The sequence below is a fragment of the Scatophagus argus genome, chromosome 23 (assembly GCF_020382885.2).
Source record: "Scatophagus argus isolate fScaArg1 chromosome 23, fScaArg1.pri, whole genome shotgun sequence".
NCBI lineage: Eukaryota > Metazoa > Chordata > Actinopteri > Scatophagidae > Scatophagus > Scatophagus argus.
The window spans coordinates 9876607-9898820 of NC_058515.1; the positions used below are offsets into that span (position 1 = coordinate 9876607).

General features: G+C 43.1%; 2 protein-coding genes and 1 long non-coding RNA gene across 5 annotated transcripts in view; 1 reads left to right on the forward strand and 2 right to left on the reverse strand.

The window, feature by feature from the left end:
• Window positions 1-10592, reverse strand: pcolceb (procollagen C-endopeptidase enhancer b). The gene is made up of 9 exons (XM_046379941.1): window positions 8661-10592; window positions 7303-7411; window positions 4490-4748; window positions 4157-4281; window positions 3262-3398; window positions 2513-3123; window positions 2314-2394; window positions 1809-1979; window positions 1-1291 (listed from the first exon to the last, which is right to left on the reverse strand). Exons 1-9 carry the CDS (start codon window positions 8744-8746, stop codon window positions 1161-1163), a joined length of 1710 nt encoding a protein of 569 aa, XP_046235897.1. The 5' UTR covers window positions 8747-10592; the 3' UTR covers window positions 1-1160.
• Window positions 5377-21433, forward strand: LOC124054223. Its single transcript, XR_006842332.1, has 3 exons — window positions 5377-5749; window positions 19363-19594; window positions 21298-21433. It is a non-coding gene; the product is annotated as an uncharacterized LOC124054223 (long non-coding RNA).
• The window catches only part of per1b (period circadian clock 1b), a 19101-nt gene continuing 7608 nt past the window's right edge, over window positions 10722-22214 (reverse strand). For 2 of the 3 annotated variants that reach the window (XM_046379937.1, XM_046379938.1), the window contains exons 2-20: window positions 21272-22183; window positions 20890-21143; window positions 20647-20768; window positions 19368-19569; window positions 19005-19199; window positions 18253-18331; window positions 17990-18096; window positions 17573-17726; window positions 17154-17430; window positions 16785-16893; window positions 16479-16638; window positions 16212-16324; window positions 15796-15933; window positions 14743-15093; window positions 13820-14610; window positions 13546-13732; window positions 13081-13285; window positions 12412-12562; window positions 10722-12278 (exon numbers count right to left, since the gene is read on the reverse strand). In XM_046379937.1, the coding sequence (XP_046235893.1) occupies window positions 11982-12278; window positions 12412-12562; window positions 13081-13285; window positions 13546-13732; window positions 13820-14610; window positions 14743-15093; window positions 15796-15933; window positions 16212-16324; window positions 16479-16638; window positions 16785-16893; window positions 17154-17430; window positions 17573-17726; window positions 17990-18096; window positions 18253-18331; window positions 19005-19199; window positions 19368-19569; window positions 20647-20768; window positions 20890-21143; window positions 21272-21687 (4308 nt within the window). In that variant the 5' untranslated portion in view covers window positions 21688-22183 and the 3' untranslated portion in view covers window positions 10722-11981. The remainder of the gene's footprint in view (window positions 12279-12411; window positions 12563-13080; window positions 13286-13545; window positions 13733-13819; window positions 14611-14742; window positions 15094-15795; window positions 15934-16211; window positions 16325-16478; window positions 16639-16784; window positions 16894-17153; window positions 17431-17572; window positions 17727-17989; window positions 18097-18252; window positions 18332-19004; window positions 19200-19367; window positions 19570-20646; window positions 20769-20889; window positions 21144-21271; window positions 22184-22214) is intronic. The other variant, XM_046379939.1, reaches the window with a different exon arrangement.

Genomic DNA, 22214 nt, shown 5'->3' on the forward strand with positions numbered 1-22214 from the left:
ACCAAACTCATCCAACCATGTCTTTATGGAGCTTTGCTTTGGGCACTGGGGCACAGTCATGTTGGAATAGAAAAGGGCCTTCCCCAAACTGTTGCCACAAAGCATAGCATTGTCGAGCCCAACCGCTGAACAACAGCCCCATCCCAGTATTTTTTTCTATATTGTGTATATGAGTGTCAAGATTTGGCTGAAGGCAAGAAATATTGTAGGATTAAAGAATTGTTCACTTTGTTCTTTTCAAGAGTTTCCAACATCCTGACACCCATCCTTTAATATTTATTCAGCTTGTATTAGCTTAAATCATGTGCATCATTTTACACTCACTTCCCCAAAGTTCAAAAACTGCAGCAGTAGACTGACTAAAAGAAGTGATTTGTAAAGATAAATGCCATGCTTACAGAAGGTGGTGAGACTGGAAAATCATAATTTGTTCTTATCATTACATGGACAGCTTCAAATCCAATATCTGTGACGAGGAGAACAGAAATAAAACCAGTCTTTATAGACAAACACAGTGTACCACTGGCATCTTGTTCTGTGTTGCAGGTAATGTGTGGATCTACTCAATCTATGAACCCAACTACAATAACACAATAACAATTTTGGATCCTTACTGTGACAAGACACTCAATCTGTTTGCCTTCTGGTCCACCAACGTGACCTACATTTTAACAGCCTTGCTCTGCTGCTGCAGCTGCTGCCTGCATGCATCCAAGTGTGATAACGAGTCCAACGTAACAACCTAAAGAGTCTCAATAAAAGTTAACACCAGCATGGATTTAATCTGTTTTTTATATCAATTTCTGTGTGGATATAAATAGTATGTCAGTAAATAAATGCAATATTACCATACCTTGTGTTATCCTGCAAATAATAGTAATGCTAAGTCAAATGGAATTATGTGGTATTAAAAGTTAAGTACAAACATCAAATGGTTTATTTGAGATCAGTCTTTTGTCACAGAAATAGTAAATTTACATAGAAAATACAAAATACAATATTGAGTGTTGTACATTTACTTAATTTTTGCAACAGTATTGTGTTATGTAAAAAACTGTATCTGAATGTTACTTAAAGTGTTCTCACACTTTATGTAAAGTTACATGTTTTCAGAGAGATAATCAGGGCTATCAACCTGATTGATGGGCTGAGCTGTGACATCAGCATGGTTTGCGTGAGAGGCTTGCCAGTGCTTTGGCATGGATGGGCTTATACAGGAGTGTGAAGCTGGACGGGGTGAGGTGCCCGTTGCCCTGTTCATCCACTTTTCCCATCAACACGTAGTTCTGGCCTGCACAAGAGTCAGAGCAAGAAAAAAATGTGTCAGAACAATACTAGAGGAGCTAGATGGAAAACTGACCCAAATCAATATCTAAGTACCACTAACAAAAGGATGTGAAAATGATTCTTCAGGCCAACACACCCTGCCTTCCTCTGTCGCTGTCAGATGTTAACATTAGCATTAGCCTTATGGCGTATTGATGATTGTTACCAGTCGAACCCTCAGGGGTTACCAGGGAAATGGAATTATGGCTTGTGAAAAACTTTTGACTGCAAAATGTATAAAAATATAAATCAATGGTCTGATGGTTCTGGTCTCTACATTGTCCATTAATTCCTGTATTCCTTACTTAGATTTTACCTCACCATTTCTTTATCTTCTTTATCTCCTCAGAACTGAGAAACTGACCAAGCATTTAATGACTGCTTTCAATACTTGACAATTGATTCTATGGGCACATTTCAGTTGGTACAAGTATGTGTAAGATGTGAAAGACAGACACAGGCTGCAAATAGCTGCACTATACCTTTGGTAAGCCCAGGGCATTTTTTGCAGGTGGAGGTCAGTGTGACTGACAAGGCGGGGCCTGATTTGGTGATATTCAGACGTCCTGTCTTATAGGCCTTGATTAAGGACACTTCCAGTTCAGCTGAGCCTCTGGGACCAGTGGTTAAAGAGATAATCTTACCGGTAATCACTGCAAGTAGGAAAAATATACAAAATATGAATTTCAAGAAAGGGAAAGGAGCAGCATGATCAGTGAAGAAAAACAGTTGTGCAACTTGTATTTCCTTCCCAAATTGTAAACCAATTATGGTCAAATTTTATAATGCTGATGTTATCAGGACAGAGAAATATATATTCACATTTTCTTTTGCTGATTTCCTGTAAAATTTGTTTAAATTTGCATTGCATTTGGCAAGAAGTCAGTCTACACAGAGGAAAGAAAAGAGTAAAATAGTGAAATACTGTGACAATTTGGAAAGGCACAGATGTGACAACAGATGGAGTCGAGAGCTGCTGAGGCTCACCGAAGTCATGAGGACAGAAGCTGGATTGGAGAGTTCCTGTCCTCTTACAGGCTTGTGTACACAGTGGGTTCAGTGGTAAAGCTGAAGAAAACACACACACATAAGGAGCACATTAGCTTGCTTCTCCATACAAGTGTGCACAAATATATACAAGAAAGCAAACTGCAGGTTTGTTAATTTTGAAATCAATTGCACTCACGTTTCGTGCTCACGACAGGCTTCCTGGTCGCTGTCTTGCTTACTCCAGGTTTGGGTGTCACTTTAGCTTTAATCTTTGGTTTGACTGTTGGTTTAACTCTACTCTTAGAGGTCGGCTTTACTGGTTTGACAGAAGGTTTTGAGGTGGGTTTGGTCTTCAGTGCAGGCTTACGTGTGGGTTTAGCCTTAATGGTTGGTTTGAGTGTTGGCTTAATAATCTTAGGTCTGGGTGTAGGTTTAGCTCCAGGTTTAGGTGTAGGCTTTTTCATAGGTGGCTTAGGTGTGGGTTTAGCTGGTTTGGGTTTAGCTGTGGGCTTGACGATAGGCTTGCGAGGTGGAGGTTTCAGCGGTTTCTTCACCAGTGTTTTTTTGGTTGGTTTTGGAGTGGGTTTAGGCTGGAGGCTAGGTCTAGGTTTGGGGGGTGGTTTGGTGGGTTTGCTTGTTTTTTGTGGCATTGAGGTGGTATGAGGTCCATAGATGAAATCCCCCCCGGTTGTGGGAGTCCGAGACCCACGGGGCACACTGGAGTAGTGGGCCATGAAGCCATCTGAGGTGACGCTGAGGTCGGACACAAACTGGACAAGGAGCTCATTCCCATTCGTAACTATAGTTCTATGTAAAGGGTGAGGAAAATAGGGAGAAAAAATACAGAAAAGACAGGAGGAGGTGACAAGTGAAAATGTATGGAAATACTGTCACACAGAGTGTGTTTTGCCTCTTTTAATGTGACCTTCTGACCAATAATCTCACCCTGGTGGCCTGTCTCCGCAGAATCTCCCAATCCGCCGTGAGTTATCCCTCTCTCCCCCGTTAAACAATGCTACATAGTCGTAGCGACAGTATGTGTCAGACTCCAAGTCCAGCTTCACAAACTTCACCTCAATCACCTGGGGAGGAGGTGGCAGTGAATACAGAAACAAGCCAAAACATACTATGGAATTAAAGCTTGGGAATGAAAGACATGAGTTTGTTTATTGCCCAGTGCAGCGCAGACACAGGTAGCGGTGGTGGTGGAGGAGGAAGAGGAGAAGGGCCAGACTTCTCAAGTACAGAAGGGCATTTACTCTCTCCCTCCCTCTCACTTCCTTCCTTCTGGCCTTATGTTTGAATCTCTTGGCACAGATGAACACACCTTCGCATACTCAATGAAGTCTTTCATTTGAACTAAGTCCCAAGTCCGCTGTCACGCACACACACACATACACTGGGCCTACTGGGAACATTTCCTTGTGATGGGCCCCTTCACTACTATTTTCATTTCAACTTCTCCTCCTGCATCAACTGGCCTTATTTAACTCTCCTAGCTAAACCATAAAGTACATTACTGAAAAGTATTTTGATTTTGGATAATCTTTCCACCTGTGTGATGAGGATAAAACTATTGTTGGACAAATTTATGTTCAACTAAGCTTCAAGTTTCTGATAGGAATGAAGTTTCAGTAGCTAAGAGTGATGGCAAATGATCAGACTGCTGGTACTGAAATTTCCCACCACCTAGAGAACTAATGTCAAGGTGTCACTGCAGAAAACTGAATAAATATCTTCTTTTTGGTAATTTCAACAAAATAAGTAAACCTGATAAACCAAATTTAAACAGGGGTGTTTTAGGTATATCACTATTAAGACATACATACAACTGGCTTACATTGCTTGGTTCGACAGAGATATGCCAGGAGCAGCTGATGCCTGCCGGGTAATTAGAGTTGGGCCAGTTGGGCGTCTTGACAGACCCCTGTGATTTGGTCAGCCGTCCTCCACAAAACTGGTTCTCTGTGGGAATAAAACACATGATGGACAAATGAATGACATTTTCAAATCAGGGAAAGAGGTTTTTTTTTTTCAGTGAAACTGTATTTGAGGCAAAAAGAAACATGAGACAAACACAGTTCTGTCATTTATTATTACTAGAAAACCCCTCAGACAAAACTATTCATCCTGGTCTGTGTGTTTTCATGCTTGTGGGATTACATGTCCACACCTTCCACATGTGGCTTCCCTGCAGTGAAGGAAGCCAGAAAGCCTCTTCCACCTGTGGCGTCATCTGACACCATCTCTAACATCATGGTGTTGGAGGTGGCGATTAGGGCACCGGGCCGAAACGTCCCGCAGAAACGACCCAGCTTCTGCGCCAAGCGGGAATGCCCGTTGTACACGTCCAGGTAGTCGTACCGACAGGTGGGGTCAGCCTCCATGTCGAAGAGGCGGAAAGACAGCATGACCACATGAGCCTCTGGGACCTGGAAGTAGGGTGACAGGTGATGCTTTGAGGAGTAATTCTAATAAAGCTATTTCCTTTTTTGAGCCCAACTTTAAGTGTTACGTGTCCACAGATTGTGTAAATGAGTATACTGTTTGGCTCAGGAATGCATTAGGCTTCAATGTGCTGATAATGAATGTATATGTGATTCAGTCAAGATATTGTGGAATAAGCAATTCTTCCAATCTTAATGTTGCTTCGGTGGGGCAAAAGGGAAAACTATATATGAAAGGGTTTTAAGTAAACCTTTTACAAGCCATTTAACACGTAGAAATGAATGGAAAAAGTGAACCCTAAAGTAACACTCTAACTTCTGAAAGACAAAATGGGACATTCATTCAAAAGTTGAACTCACTAGCAATAACATGCAGCCTTGCTTAGTTTGGTCGCCACAACCAACCAGGAGCTTATGGTGGCTAAAGTCAGCAACAATATATTATGGTTAAAGTCTAAACGAAGCTATAGTTACGCACTTCACCCCAGATTCTATGAGTGTAGGCTCTTAACTCACTCTCTGATTGGTTCGCAGCACTTAACTCGCGAACCAATCGCGCAGAAGGCGTCCAATCAGTCCAGCTGCTGATGTTTTTTGGTACTCGACGGTCGGGCGGGTTCGGTTTGCTAAATGTGTTGGCTAAAATGGAGAAAAAGTTCAAGGCTCCGTGGATGCAAAAGCAGTGGAATAATCTGGTACGTGGCCCAAAGTGTTCTGCTGACAAACCTCACTTTCAGCAACTCAACTCTTCACGTCTGGCAAGTGTCCTACTACTAGCGAAGCAGGTGCAGATGTTAACGAAGATAACGCAGCTAGCTAAGTGCAGGTAGCTGTGGCCAATGTGACAAATGAAGACAAACGTATTCGGACGTCGTGGACGTTTTGGATATTGGACATTTTGACCTTGGATATTTCATGTAGGCTACAGTGGATGTCATTTTTGCTGGACTGGACAAACTGACAGCTCCACGGTGAAAACATCATTGGTAAGTTGTCTCATAGTCATTATTTGTGAGGCTTGTCATATGTTCAAGCAATGTGGCTATCAAAAATAGCTTGTTTGCTGTTTGTTTCTGTTCTTGGATGTTAATAGTTATGTTAATGGGAGGCCACTCATTGTTTGTGTGCTTGTAGTTTGTTGTTGTGGGTTAATTATTGCGTGATGTTAGCCTAGATGGCTGTGTGGTTGTTTGACATCGAAATCTCTGACTGAGATTTGAACAAATTATTGGTTAATCCATGTTGCTGACCATGGTTCTGAAATAGCCAATCAGCTGTTGTTCTCCTTAAATACCAGCAGGTGGCAACAGTAGTTGTCACTCACAATTGTTCAATTAAAATACATAAAGTTGGCAGTTTGCTGGTCGGGTTTGGTTGTTTGATTAAATCATATTTTTGCGGGTTGGGAAGTACAGATTGACTCTCTAAAACCCTGAGGGGATTTTATTACCCACACCTCAACTGTGAACCTGCGTTCCCTTTATTGGGTTTGTGTTTGTCTACTATTATGACATTGTGATCGTTGCCCTGGGTGTAGGTCCTTGGGTATTCAAGCCAGACTATATTCTTAAATCTTAAACCTAAACTCCACCTTCCCCATATATGTAGGGTTTTTTAAATCCTAATGATGTATTCAGTCCAAATATGTGCATGTGCATGTAATAAGACCACAGCATCAAAATCTCACTCCAGTCAAGTACCCTACGTTGGCACCCCTGGATTAATATCATAGCTGCTGTGCAACTTAGAAACTTCTGCTACTGTTATACTGTGTTTCAGAGTTCACTGTTATCCTGTAGTTTCTATTTTATTATCACAGTGGTCACCGATCAGCAAAGTTCACATAAAATCGCTTTAATGACATGAGTAACAGCACAATTGAACTGCGTCCGAAATCACTTCCTCATTGGCATACTATTTTATAACTGATGCTTCATACCACTAATCGTCATCGTCATTTTGCAACATCGCTGGGAGCAATTTTTGCTTCTAGAAAAGGCAGGATGTTGCATTGCAAAAGAGTTGGAAGACTGTGCTGTGCGTGCCAAGGACGCCATAACTTTGCATTCCATTGTGGGAATGCAGGGTAACTATAGTACATTATAGTGTATACAGGGAGTGATTCTGGACACAGACTTCCTCTCTCATAAGGCCGTGCACACTCACAAAGGTATTTTCACTCATTCTGTCTGATTAGTAAATACATGAGGTCAACAAACTCTGCATACTATTAAGGATTAAAATACTGTGATTTGTCAGCCTAGCCTAAACATGTACAACAAAGCTGACAGGAGAGTCAGGGAGGTGTTGATTAAGTACACCCCGACACAGTCCTGAGGGGAGGTGAGGAGGGCTAATCAGCCAAAATGAGCACCTGTGTGGGTTTACCATGGTGGTTAATCTACTAGAAAGGATTTTCAGATACTCTCAAATTGAGCCATCACATTCAAAAACTTAAACAAAGTCAGACTCAATGGGACACAGATGGGGCGCTGTGTTTTGGTTTGGTGAAATGGTGTAGTGATTTAGAATGACTCACCGTAATGTACCAGGTGCATTTACTGTTAGGTTTGTAGTAACTGGGAAATCCTTCGCTGGCCACGATGCCTGAGTCTGTGACCAGGTGGCCTCCACAGTGGAAGACGGGCCTGAAAGAGTATTACACAACCACCAGTCACCTGCAATTCAGCATTTTGATGTGCAGCACTGGAAGTAAATGCAGCTATAGTGAGAGCATTGATGCAGAACCTTGCATGCGCAGGCACGCACACACACACACACACACACTTTTACTTACAGACTGAAAACCACAGTGGCACAGTCTGTCTCTGTTCCCTGAGTCTGGGGAGGTTCCCAGTGAGCTCTCCTGGTTTGTGTTTTTTCATAAAACTTGCTCAAACCAAACCAGGAAGACTGTCAACATCCAGTATATTTGCTGTGAGTTTCTCCACGCACTGACTGTACCACAAGAAAGTTGTCGGTACACGAAACACATACACTACCTTTAGCAAATGGGCACTTTCAAACGCTCCACACCAGCAGCGTCTCACACATGGAGTTTGGTGTCCCACACCCACTCTTTCACACTCGGATAAACACAGATCAAAGCAGGGCTAGCCTCAACTTTTAATTTTGCAGCACTCGTCAGGCCCCAGACTTGTTAATTTAGATGTTGGCTGCTCTGACATCAAGCTTTGACTCTGTGGCTCAGCTTTTTTGCTTGTTTGTTGAAGTGGAAGAGTCCAAAATTAATCAGTTTTTACATTGTGAGGACCAATTCCGTGACTATCAACCCGTTATAGTAATTTTCCCCTTGTCTGCAGCTAAGGGAAAAAAAAAGTCCCAGTGGTGGAGTCCCTCCCTTCTGACCCTCTGGAGCTGAACAGCCCACAGGCATTTGTTTGTTTCTCATGTTCAATTTACACCCTCTGTGTGTAGAAGCAGATACAGAAGTGAACGCACCAAAAAGCATCTTGGAAAAATTAAATTCTCAACATTTACTTGGGTGAAAACAATTTGAATTTAAGAGGGTAAAAGTCTGAATTTATTGCCAGTTTTGACAAAACATCAGTTGTGAGGGCAAGCTACTGTACATTTGAACAGCTGAATCAATACATCAATTACAGCATGCTCTCATTTTATGTGTTTATGGGATGCTGACCACATCTTCCTAACTCTGCAACCTTCTATTTCCAGTGTGTAAGCGTGTGTAAGTGTGTGTAATCACAATACAGCAACCAGGAGAGGAAAAACACATACACACACATAGTAGTTAATGTAGTCAGATGTGGGCTTGAAAGGGGCATGCCACATGTACACATGCAGGATGTAGACAAAAAAACAAATGCACAAGAGGAGGTTAATAGATGCAAAATCTCTCTTAAGCACACAGTTTACCTTGTGTAGTTGGTCTGACTCTGAGCCTCAGTCCATCCGATTGCCACAATGACAAGAAGGCATACAGTCCACACCCTGTCCTCCATCCTGCTATCCTCCAAAATTAGGAAAGACGGGAGAGGAGAAGAAGAGGCAGGAGGAAGGAGCGAGGAACAGGGTAGAGGCGTGGATAGAGGCAAGGTTCAAAAGGGGAGGGGAGAGAGGAAAGGAGTGGAGGTGATGGGTGAGGAGGAGGTGTGTTACAGAGAAGAAAGGAAATGTGAATGATGTGATCTTGAGAGGACAGAAGGCTGTTTGACACAGGTTTACGGAGAAAACAGCATTAATTACACTGTAAGCTGAACCACGGCCAAAGCAATGTATAAACAGCTCAGAGTACAGTATGCTTTTTATGTTTCGGCTCTGTGTTGTTGTTTTTTAACAAGTCCCGTAATGGAATTTATGGAAAAAGTATGTTTCTGCAGGCCTTGCATGCTGATGGACAGAGTGCCACTGTTGCATGTATAATGACCTCTTCACTTCACTGCCAGCTACAAGCTGGGCTTTTGTTAGCCAAGCTAGCGGCAAGGCATCTATATTTGGCAATGTTGATCTGCCACTTTACTCCAAAACAACAACCATTAGATGGATTGCTGTGATATTTTGTACATTCATGATCCCAAGATGATAAAGCCTAAAGACTTGAATTCCCTGACTTTTCCTCTAACGGCACCAACGGGCCAAAGTTTTCACGTATCCTGTGAAATCTATCAACATCTATCAGAAGGATAGACATAAAAGTCTGTACCAACAGTCATGGTCCCCAGAGAATTTCAGAAAATTTGAAATGCTATAACTTAGCAAGGGGTTTGTAATCTGCTTCATGAACTTGGAGTCAAGAGGAAAAAGGAGGGACACTGGAGGGAAATAACAGAACTGGATTATTTGAGAAATAAGAAGAAAATAAGAACTAAAATTATTGTGATGATGTAGTGTAGCAATGTCAGCATTAGCTATTTTTAAATGAGAGAAAATAGCTGGATTTCAATATTGTGCTATCACTCTTTGTATACTGAGTGCTTCTGTCTCTCTTCTCTGTCTGGATTTAGGTGTTGTTGCTTGTGCTCACATGCTATTTGTCATAGCCTTTTCCCAAACTTTCTATATATCCTGAGCTGCCAGCTTTGAACCAGCAAACTTTGTTTTTAATCATCTGCTGAACATCAGCACGTTGGCATTGTCATTGCGAGCATGTTCACTTATAGCTATGCTGTGACTAAATACAGCCTCACAGCCTGGCTGTTGCCTTTTGAAATCTACCTGGGCACACATGCACAATTAACTGCAAGGTTATTATGGGAGTTTAATTCTGCTGAAAAGATTTCACTGTGGTGGAAAAAAAAGTGGCTTCTATACATATAGATACCTCTTTCGAAGTTCAAATTACAATAACACTGCGTACTGTTGTACGATGTTTTCCCAACAGATGGCATTACCCTTTTTTCCTGATGTGTGTGTACATTATTTTGGCTGACTCTGTACATCAGGTTCAACCAGAACAGATCAGACTGGACATATACAAGTAAATATGGAAGACATGAAATATACTGAATTCCACAGCAAAATGCATTTTGTTTTGGCAGGGAAAGGCCCATATTATAGTAAACAAACAAACAAAAAAAAGCTGGTTTTGATTCTCACAATGCGACTTCAACTATGCTTTTAAGTTTATTAACATCAACTCACTCTCTCACAAAATAACCCACGTACATTACAATCATTGTTATAATCATCATGTGCAATGAAGTCAACTTGGCCGCTTTGCATTCGTCTAAACGAGGGCATGCCTTTTGTCTTTTTTAAGCTGCGGTGACCATCTGGGTTAGAAACCACGGCTGAATAGAAGGAGACTGTGGTTCGGTAAAGAAAGTATCTGCCCTGATCTGCTCTCTGCTTCCAGTTCATTCTGGACACTTCTGTGTATCCAGGCCAACCGTTTCAAAACACCCATAGATAAAAATAGGCTGCAAAGAGATGTAATCATAACTGCAAGAAGGGGAAAAAACAGACTTAACATTTAAAGGCTTTTCAAGTAGTTTTATTGTCTTTTTTTGTACAAAGAATTTCACAAAAATATTAAGAAACTGTTGCAGACACCACTTACGCCATAAAGCATAGGATATCACATGACCAGAACAGTGCCACAGAGAAAGAGAAAGGGACAGAGAGGAAAACAAGATAGTAAACACTCTCCAAGCTCTCAAGACTTTTTATGAGTTGCGTCCACCTCTTTCAAATCCACTTAACGTTTCGAGCAAGCACTGGCAACACAAAACCTCTCCCTCCACTGAAGGTGTAGGAGCCAAATTAGAAGGCCTCACAACTCCTTAAGGTGCTGGCAGTTTGGAAATACTTTCTGTGATGTTTGTGAGAACTAATGCCCAGCCAAAGAAAACTTTAAAAGTCCAGGTCAACCTCTTGGCGACTGCCACGTTGCCCCACTATAAGCTGTACGTCACTCAAGCAAAGTAACTAGATCGCTGTGTCATGAGAAAACATAAGATAAGATTTCAATCCTTGATTTTTCACATACCCTTTTTACATTACAGACACCTTTGGGCATATATCCTCTATGTATCTGCTGTGGACTGAAAGTATAAAAATATACACAATGTTTACAAAATAAACCTGGTTCTCACTGTACATTTTATCTATTGGGTGAAAGTCGCTTTTTCTTCATTTGGGATAAACTTTTTACATTTAAAAAACAATGACTTTCTGAGAGAAACGGGATCTAGGTGGGGGCAGGGTCCCAGACAACCTAGGAAACATTCACCAAGAAGAAAAGTCACATTAAACTCCCTTCTTTCCTCGAGGGTTGAACCCTGAACAGGAGAGATGAAAACATCAAGGAGGACACTGTGGTGAACAACATCCATCTTTATGTAAAGGCTTGTTTTTGTTACACATTCACCTTAGTTCTCTCCCATTATCTTACAAGTTAAATAAATATGCCAAAAACTACAAGAACAAGTCAGGATTAAAGTACTACTTCACTTTCTAAAACCGAGTGTGCATGTACTGTGGTTTCAAAGGCAGTCGTACAACGTGCCTGCTGTGCTGTGATCGAAAGTCAGACTCGATGAAGAATTAACTTGGCCAAGTATCCTGCCTGGCCTGTCAGACAATAAATGGAAGTTGCCTTGATCAACATGCACCGTAATGTCCTGGCAAATCCCAATTTTAACAACTTTACACCCCGTGTAATGATGTTTTGGGCACAGAAAGTCCTGGAAGGGATTTCTGCATATCAGTGTAGAAAGGTCATCTTTGGCCACCTTCTTAGTGGGTCATGTGAGACTTTTCTTTCACAGCTTCTGAGGTCTCTCTCTGCTCCTCTGCTGGCATGTCTTGGTTGCTGTCTTCTGTTTTGGTTCCTTTTTCCTCTACCTCTTCTTCATCATCATCCTCATCCTCTGCGTGAGCTTCATCCATGAGAGTCTCTGAAAGGTTTTTCTTCCCCTTGCTGGCGTCTTCCTCATGAGCTTTCAGCACATTGCACAGCTCCATCTCATGGATCTCCACGTCGAACGGAGCAGTGGGAGGCACAAACGGGGGAGACTTGCAGCCTGCACAGCCCTGAGAGAAACCAGAGAGAAACAGATGACTTCATTCTATCTCGATGTGCTGTGTCATGCTTACTTGATGTATCTAAACGATAACTCATACTGTGATCTTTTTGTAGCCCAGGGTTGAGTGGCGGTGTACTTACAGAGATGTTGATTGCTCGAGGCAGGCGGCCTGTGCGGATCCAGGGATGCACCTGGCTCAGCTCCCTCTTCTGCTCCTCGGTAAAACGTGGCTGGTGTTTTTGCATACTCCTCAGGGCCTCACGATCCTCTCGCAGCACAGTCTCCATATCCCTGTTATTCAGACACATGAGACAAAGGTGACTGAAAACCTGCCACCTAGTTAGTCTGAGTACGTCTACTGGATGGCAGGTGTGGACACTGAAGCGATGTTCAGGCTCCCTCAATATAGTGTAGAATTTTGCCCCATTTAGACCTGCTTCATAATCTGTACTCCTCTCCTCTAATTAACTTTTAATTAGAACTCATAGTAAATGCTTTACAACAATGCCATCTTGTAAGAATCTCTAGCTGCCACCAATTTAAAGGCTGCTTTCATCCCTGGGATATCTTAATCATTACTGAGGTAATGTACATTAATGTACAGGCATAAGATGGTGGCAATAATTAATAGCATTTAAATTAACTATTTCATCCGCTGTAAACAATATGGCAAATAATTAATAAAAGTAATAAAACAAAACATGACAAAATCATTTTTAGGGTGATAATAAGAGAACAACTTCTGACCCTGAGCCTGTAAAGTCACAGGAAGTCTGTGAGCTATGGGCACATTTTATCCAATGTAATACCTGACAGGCAGCTGATACGTCATCATGACCTTGTCGTCAGTGTTGGCCATCAGCAGCCAGATGGGGTCCTGCAGGACACACTTGATAAATTGCTCCTCACCGCCGTCTCCTCCGGTGCTACTGCTTCCCCCTGCTGGCTGTTTACGTGAATGATCGTTCTCTGATGAGTCGATGCTGCCAAAGTACTTGCTGGTGTGGCTGCCGCCTGAATGGAGACAGAAGTGTCTTGTCAGGTATTAAAGACAGATTTTGTTACTTTGACTGGATAGAAACTATACCTATTAATACTACTTCTTTAACATTCTGCAAATACTAACAGTGTTGGACTGCATATTGTATTTACAATACAACATTTGCCTCTTGACAGCTATTATCTATGAAAGCGATGTAACTTTGAACTATATTTACTGTCATGGTGACCCATAACACTTAAATCACTGCCTAAATTACTAATAATGTACTAACTGGTGCCACTGGTGCCAGAGGAGCTGCAGCCGTTGGAGCCGGAGCCTGAACCAGAGGACCTCGTGCCTGAGGACCCTGAACCAGAGGCAGCTGAACCAGTCCCTGAACGGGAGTCTTCTTGCAGCAACAAGTCCAGCAGGTCACTGGAGGTGGACATGGCATCTTGGTTGGACTCATTAGTTTCACCCTGATAGGGGAAAAAGAACAAAAGAAATTATTAAATTTCAATGGCCTTCAAAGCTTAACATCCTATCCACTGTGTCCCTTTACTTACGTTCTCATTCTCTTTGGAGGTATCATCAGAGCCCCCCTGATTGGCTGAGCTCTGTCCCCCAGGCGCACCGCATTGTACAGAAGGTGTGGCTTGCTGTGATGCTGCCAGAGCCGTGGTGACCTCTAACCTGTTGCTTGGTGATTCCTCCAGCTGCAACAGGTTCAGAGGTGAGGAGCATCGGGACTGGAAGAGGGGGGACTCTGCACCCTCACGCTCAGCAGGGGTCTGACTGTAGGACTGGGGGGTGCTGCTACGAGAGGGAGCGCAGGTGGCTGAAATGGGTATGGGGTTGGAAATGACAGGTGGGGCAGAGGCTATGGTGCTGGGAGGGTACGTGAAGTTAGGATTATACAAGTGTCCGGGGGTCGCGCCTGGCTGAGGGATGGGTGCTCCTATCTGAGGAAACATGTAGTTGGGCAGAACAAAGGCCATCATGGGAGGCACCATCTGCGTTTGGGGGAAACGTGATGGATCGGAGACTGGCTGTGCAAAGGGCTGTGCAAGTGGTGGGTACACAGGGTAGACTGGAAGCATGCCAGGCGCGAAAGGGGCAGTGGGAATGCCGGCCTGGGAGCCTACGGATGGCCACGAGGATGAGTTTGTTTGGGGTCCAAGGGGCATGTTGAGGGGCATGGGAGCTGTGCTAGTTCTGGGGTCACGGTGGCTCCCGCTCGGGCCAAGAGAGCTGTGCTGGTCAGATGACTCCTGGTGCTTGAGTCTCTTACCGCCACGTCCACGTCTGTGACTGGTACTGCTTCCCACAGCTGGGTAATCGCGAGAACAACGCACCCCTGGAAGAGAAAAGAAGACACTGAATTTAGCTTAATGTTCACAATTTGATCTAAAATTAATGTGTAGTGTTTATAAATGACTGTGTGTGTGTGTGTGTGTCTCGGTGTCAGGCTAGAGGGGTGTGTCCCTACCTCGTGACAGTGGGTTGGCAGCTGGGGTTTGGCAGCGCAGAGTCGAAGACGCTGTCTGATCGAAAACGCGCAGCTTGCTGAGGTCCTTGAAGCGGTCAAGGAACGCCTGCTCCTCCTGCTGGGTGTGGGCAGATAACACCTCCTTTGTCAGGCCCATACGGCCTCCCCCACCTCCTCCTACACTTCCACTTCTCCGGCTGTCCCTCTCTGGCGGAGTGGCTTGAGGAGGAGGAAGGGGAGGAGGGGTGATGGGTGTGCTGGCAGGAGGTGTTGGGCCACTGGCGGGACGAGGTGGGGTGGTTGTTGGAGGAGCGAGTGTGGGAGTTGTAGGAGCCTCCTCCATGACGATGTCTAATAGAGAGGAAACAAGGAGGGGTGCGAAAGCATTATAATGAGATGAAAAAAACATAATGAAGAAATGGCATTCTTCTACTGACATGTGAAAGTTAACTTCATAAATAATAAAATGTCCCACTATGTGTGCTAGGATCACATAGTGGTGGCTAGTAGTGTTAGCAAATTTAAGAACAGAGAGGAAAGATACAAATGTGTTAGTTTTGCTGACTCTGGAATTCTTCTAAATTTAAGTTACTATTACAATATATTTTAACATTAAACTTTATCCAGCAAAAGTCTCACTGCATAGTCTCATTAACAGACAAAAAGAAAGATGAAACTGTAGGACACAAGGCAAGAGATGACACTTTAAAGAGAAAATCTAGGATAAACCATGATGAGAAACAAAGGCATAAATCAGATTACCTGCAACCCACAGTTTTATCATGCAGCTATAGGTTTCTACAAGATAGTTTCAGTGTTTTAAATTAGTGAAAACAATTTGTGGTAGGTTTCTTTGACAAAAAATAAAAAAAAACCCCAAAAAACAAGAAAGGTAAAATAAGAAAACTATCAGTGTTACTGGTAAACAGCTTTAACTCAAACTTCAGCCTTAATTATACTGAAAGCCTTTAAATTCAAGACATCCAAGGACCCGCTGCTCAGCAGCACACACTACAGGGTTCAGGTAGTAGTGTGAGTGCTGATGACTCCCACCTGATTCCGGAGGCTTCTTGTCTCCCACATGCACGATGGTGCTGCTGAAGCTACACTGGGACGTGACTGAGGCTACACTCTCTGCCTTTGTGGCCATGGTCAGAGGGGGTAGAGAAGGTGGTTCACCTACGAGGCTTACTACACCGCATGCAGAAACAACAAGTTGAAAAAGTACAGTTGCAGTAATGACTGGATACTAGTTATACAAGCACATATGAGCACATGAACAAGTGTGCTTATTGGTGAGTGAAGAACTTTGTTGGATCTCATGAGATAAATCAAGGATCATGAAAAAAATCAGTCCATATTCAGCGGCAAGAATTGTTTTTCTAACAGTATTTTTCCTGGTGAATACACACTGGCAAAAAAATTGAGGTAACGTGGGATACTGTTTGAGAAACTGCTACAAAAAGTACCTTTGTTGTTGCCACTGGCCTCCTGCTGTTTGTCCTCATCGGATGTGGAGGTGCAGGAGGAGGAGCCACACTTCCTTTTGACCGTATTAGGGATGTTACAGCTGTCCAAATACCTGAGTGGAGTCAGAGCATTGATGGATGAGTATAGAATGAAGAAACCCCCTACCCTCCACACACAAACACACCCAACCCAACACACACACACACATGCACATATATATACATATACACATATATACATGCACATACATACATATACAGCCCTACCTTATGATGCTGTCCAGACAGTTGATCTGCTGGTAGGAGTAGCCAGTAGGGGCCTCCTTCTGTACAAGTGGTGCAGGGACCAAAGCTTTGGGTAGTTTGGTCACATCAGTGATCAAACTTCTGATTGGGTCACCAGCGACGGCTCTGATGTTTGTTGGGCCTGGATGAAGAGTAGGGAGGAACCGGAAATGAAAATGGTATCTATGCCATCATTGTTAATTAGTGGCTCTTAAGTTCACAAAAACATTCATTGTTGTTTGACTTACTCACCATATATTGCACTCTGTAACTATTGTTTTATTTTACCTGTGCTCATGTTTTTCCTGGGCGGTGGCCTATTGCGAGACTCGATAAACACCTGCTGTCCGTTAGTCTTGACCATGTGAACATCTTTGCAGATCTGCTGGAAAGTCATCTGGAAAAGTCACAGTATCGCACTTGTTAAATAGATAGGATATTTAATATTTTAAGTCGGATGACTACATCTACGCAAAGTAACCACGAGAAGGTGATCAAAGGTATCTTGTGAGAAAAGTACATTCATTTGTAAATACGTGTGAAGGTTTAAATATATTGTGTCCTTCTTTTCATTGCTGTATTTATCAACAAATCTTCTTGTAGTGCATGTTGAAATTTCCGACATGAGAACTAAAACCTGTAGCTGCTCACACCCACCGGTTTGTGCAAAGCCACTGCAGCAGCAGCCTCATCCATAGCGGGGCCATTACTGTCACTCGATGAGGTGGCAGAGGCACTGAGGTGCTGTTGGTGCGAATGGCGGGAGCCTCGCGAGCCACTTGACCCGAATGAGCTGTAGCCTTGAGAGCCGCCATTGTGCACTGGCTGTACCAGAATCCGGTGGATCTGCTCGCTCAGCTGGACGACGTCGGGTGTGGTGACCCGGCTCTCGCAGTCCTGCGGCACTGTGAACACGTCTTCATTGAGTGGGCTCCTGGAGATGGGGAATAATCAGAATCAGAGAACCACTTAGTACAAGAGGAACACCCCTCAGGCCGCCTCATTTGCCATAATTACATTTTATAATTAGCACTCTGGCAGCACTTGTTTTTCAGTGAACAAATTAATAATCTTACGTTCTGACTTTGTGACGCCCGACAATGAATGCCACTTTGCGGCTCCAGGGATTGACAAAGGAAGACCAACTGGTGTCGATGGTCAGATATTCCCCACTTCGGGCGCACATTCTCAGGGGTGAATATTCAAATGGCTGTCCTGCAAACTGAAAGACTGAAGGGAGACATCAGTGTAGACACGTATGATAAGGCAGTTTGAGATGGAATTAAAAAAATATGTATATATATGTGTGTGTGTGTATATATACATATATATAGTATTTTTCAACAGAAAGTCTGATTCAATAGTGCAACAAAATGCAAATACAAGTAAGAAGAAAAGACATATTAAATAAATAATTCATGTAGAAATCAATAAAGAAAAAGTACATTTTCCAGTTTGTAACATTTACAGACAGGTCAGTGCTAAATACTCACTCTTCTCATGTATGGCCACCATCATGGGCCTGTCCTCAGGGTGGATGTAGAGCAGGGTGGGGGTTCCCACCAAGTCCTGAGGCAGGTAGCCCAACAATGGTACTGCTCTGCAAACACAATATGTTTACAGACTGTTAGACAGTAACAGAATGTTTGTTAGTATTCTAGAAGGGCAAAGAGATCAGTTTACAGCTAAAAGAGTTATCATATCGCTAGTAACTATGAAAAATGGATGAACACTATGGCCAGAAGGGTTAACTGACCTCTCATCGACTTCTTGGAAGAGACAGCTGGGAGTGTGACTGGTGGTGAAGATCCTCTTGTCTGGAGGGATACGAGGAGCTGAGAGGACACAGATACAACAGATAAAATGCATGTTTTAGGGACAGGCTTACTGATAAGTTCAAACAGACATTCTTTTACATGATAAGGGTTCATTTGCAAGTGCTAAAAGCATCCAGACATTTGGTGTTTGTGACATAATACACATTCAGAGGAATTTGGTATTCCAAGTCTGTCTCCTCTCTTTCACGTCCTCACACACAGAACACTTCAGTTTCAAATGTCAGTTTGAGTAGTTTTAAATGAGACAAGGAGTAAGGAGCAACATTCATGATTGTGTGGAGAGCTGCTCTACTGACACAAATGCGCTACATTTATTAGCGAGCCAAATCTTATCTTGATACTCAAATTTGTCAAAAACAGATTTTTAGTCAAAACAAAATGAAAAAGATGACTCTTGGAGAGAATAATCCAGCTAAGACTACACTCAATTATCAGAACCCTGCTATTATCGCAAGGCCTGGGTTACTCTGACATCACATTATCAAAACTGCACTGCAACAAAAAACAAAACAAAACATGGGGTCGAGCACCACTTTATATAAACACTAGCTTCTACTGTCTGTAGTCAGGAAGCTTCATGACATGTGTCTCTTTGCTCTTTACACAAACAAACTAAAACATCTCCGCTTAATTGCTCACATAAATACTGAGGCACTAAAATGACAAATACCCTCGTATCCAGAGTGGACCCGCTCTGCGATGAGCAGGCAGCAGGGTTGTGGCTCAGCAGCATCCGAGTCTCTGATGGTCAGCTGGTAGGGTGTGAGGCGAAAGGGGTAGTAGTGCATCTTGCCACCTTGTGTCCGGTCGGCACTGATCCGACAGAACATGGACTTCTCCTGAGTACAGTCGACTGGAGAAGATGCTGGGAGAAAAGGGAGTGGGACAAAGTCAGTGCAGGAAATATTATACGTTTTCCTGACTAAATTGGTGGAACATAATTGTCAGAAATTGAGCAATAAATTTAAATTTCATCATCACTGCTCTGTGTTTTTGAAATTTGAATCTCTTTTTCCTCTGTCTCTCAGCTCACCAGACCCGATGCAGGAGGCCCAGGGTGGCAGGCGGCAGGGTGCCGTACTGCTGTAGAAAGTGCTGACGTCCTGTGGGGCCAAAAGCTCGGAAAAAACAGTCCCTTGGAGACAGTCCGGCTTGCAGCGCAGCAGGGATGAGCCTTGGGGTGATACATACACAACTTTCCCTGACAAGAAAGATACGGCCATCGAAAAAGTGTCCTGCGGAAAAGTAAAAACAGAAGAGGTAAGCAGAGGAATTCAGACATCTCCAACAACTTGTCAATGAGGTCTTTCTTTGTGTCTTTGTCAGCTTAGTAGTATCTTTTTTTTTTTTTTTTTTTAGGAATCAAACTGCGATGAAAGCTGTTTCTGAAAACAGCAAAGAAAAATTGCAAAATGAGGTTTTTAAAGGCTATGACTGTGTCTTTGAGTGCATTATTATTTACATCAAATGTATTTTCTCTCAGTTTTTATAACTCAAGTAAATCAGGTGAATTGGCTCTCTTTCAAGCTGGGGGACACAACTGCTTTATTCACTAATAGCTGGAGAAGAAGAAAATATCTTGACAAAAAATGTATCTAAGCTCGTACACGAACTCTCTCTACAATGGTTTTCCAACAATTAAATTTTAATTAAGGCATTTGAAAGATGCTCAAAGAAATAATTAGTAGCATGCTGTGCAAGAATCTTTTACCAAAAGTTGCAAGGAAGTGTCTTAGATCAAGTGTACTGTTGGAGAGCTTTAATACTGCAGTTTTTATCTGGATCTGACTTAAATTATTTTACAGTTTATTCACTACAAAGCAAGCAGTAAAATAAATGCAGCATCAATCAATCGGGATCAATGTGTTCCTCATAAGTCTTTGTGGCATTTATGACCATGTGACTGCACCAGTGTTCCTTTGAATTTAGTCACATTTTATAGCCCAAGGCAAAAAAAAGTAATAAAATGATTGTAGCTGCCATGCAGCAGTGAGTCAGGACTGGGCATGTTGAGGAGGAAAACGAAGAGGGAGGAGAAACAGGAGGAAGATGAAAAAGGGAAGTGGAGGAAGTAAAGTAAATACAGATGGCGCCTCAGCAGATCTGACTCGACCAAAAATTTAACTTTGAAATCGTGTTGAATTCACACAGCAAAATGCATGAGCAGGTCTAAGATTCAGAAAATTCGGCATCACCTGGGTCTTGAACTCTGGCCACCACTGGCATGTCGTGAATATGTCGAGCTACCCAGAGAGTTTGTTATACAAAACGAATACGAAGCAGGAAGAACTGCATTAACTGCGCAGACTTACAGTGTTTTTGAGAGTGTATTCTGAGGTGATGTTGTCAAGCTCCTCAATTGTGAAGGCAGACAAGTCCAGGCTGCAGCCATGACACTCCTCTACACTCCACTGATGGTAGTACTCTTTGTTGGCTGGAAACGATAAAAACATAAATCATTCAGGATATAAATATTATTATAAACATAGTGTTTACAGTAAAAAAGGACATGGTCATCTTAGAAGGAGATGATACAAACATAAACACCTCCTCACCTCTGACTTGTTTGACACACTGTAGTGCATATTTTAGTGCATTTAGGGTGCTGGAGTGGCCCTTGGTCTTGCGCTCCGTCGGTAAACGCAACTTCAGCTCCTTGATTGCCTTCATGAGCTCTTTCTGGGTCTGGACCCTCGCTGACTGGTCACTACTGCAGCCAGAGGTGGATGGGGGGTCTTGCTCCGAGCTGGTTGACAACAGGCTGTATGCCAGTGAGCCGCTGGGAGGGGAGAGACTCTGGGAGTTGGAGCTGGGAAAAGAGGGGCAGTTAAGATTACAGTACGGCACTTTTTTTCCCCTTTTTTTAAACCATGAAGAGATGTGAAACCGGAGCAGAATAATTTGTAATACTGTCTGTAATCAGTCCTCTTGTCTTACCTCTTGTTGCTCTCTGTGGTTTCCAGCATCATGCCAGAATCCTTGCCGTTAGACGAGCTGTGAGAGCTGCGTGTAGACTGGCGTCCATGTGACCCGCTCTCTCTCTCCATCCCGCCCTCACTTTCCCTCTCGCCAGAGTCGTTCCCGCTGGAGACTCCATCCATATCATCGGAGTTGGGCCTCCTTCGGTCTCCGGAAGACCTTCCACATCCTGACCCTCCACTGGGAGAAGAGGAGCATCCAGATCCACTCCCCTGCTGCTGAGAGGCAACATCGCCAGTGGGCTGAGTGCCACTGGTTTTCGGAGAGTTTAACCCTTCTGTCTCCGCTTCTGTGTCATTGTCTTTGTCATTGGCCCTTGCCACTCGCCCCCGAGTGCAGTTGCTGGGCGTTATTTTAGGGTTGTCATAACTCATACTAGAGTAGGATGAGGCTGGTGCAGCTTGATTAAGGTGTCAGCCAAGGTGAAAACAAGAACAACTTTAATTTAAGTGGGACTACTATGTACGAACAGGTGAATCATAGCTGTTGGCTGGTTGTTAAAAGAACTAAGGGGAGAAATTCATTGTTTGTCCTGCAAAGAAAATGTCAGGTCTAAAAGGTCTGGGCTGTGAGCCCTTCTATGAGAGTTTCAAAGACTGCAGATTTTGACTGTAAAAATGTTGTGAATGACCAAAAAGCAACAGCTGCCTTTTCAAAGAAGACAGCAATTAACTTGGGAAAAAGTGTCACTCAATTTGAAGCAGACGAGATGATTTTCTGCTTATGAAACAGCCTTGGCATAAGTGCCCCAACAGATGGGATGAGAGATTGTGAGGGAGAGTGAGAAAAACAGCTCTCTTCAGTCTGTATCTGGTCTTCTCGCCTCTTTGGAGATGTGTTGCTCTACATGCTAAAGGCCACCTGAGATGGCTGAAAAAGACAGAGATGGACAGAGAAAGAG

What these genes read in the sequence shown, in the direction of transcription:
- pcolceb (XM_046379941.1), bottom strand. Translation starts at nt 8,746, where the DNA reads ATGGAGGACAGGGTGTGGACTGTATGCCTTCTTGTCATTGTGGCAATC. An exon ending in AGTCAGACCAACTACACAAG is followed by an intron (nt 7,412 to 8,660) that starts GTAAACTGTGTG and finishes ATACTCTTTCAG; the next exon opens with GCCCGTCTTCCACTGTGGAG. An exon ending in ATGCCCTGGGCTTACCAAAG is followed by an intron (nt 1,292 to 1,808) that starts GTATAGTGCAGC and finishes ACTCTTGTGCAG; the next exon opens with GCCAGAACTACGTGTTGATG.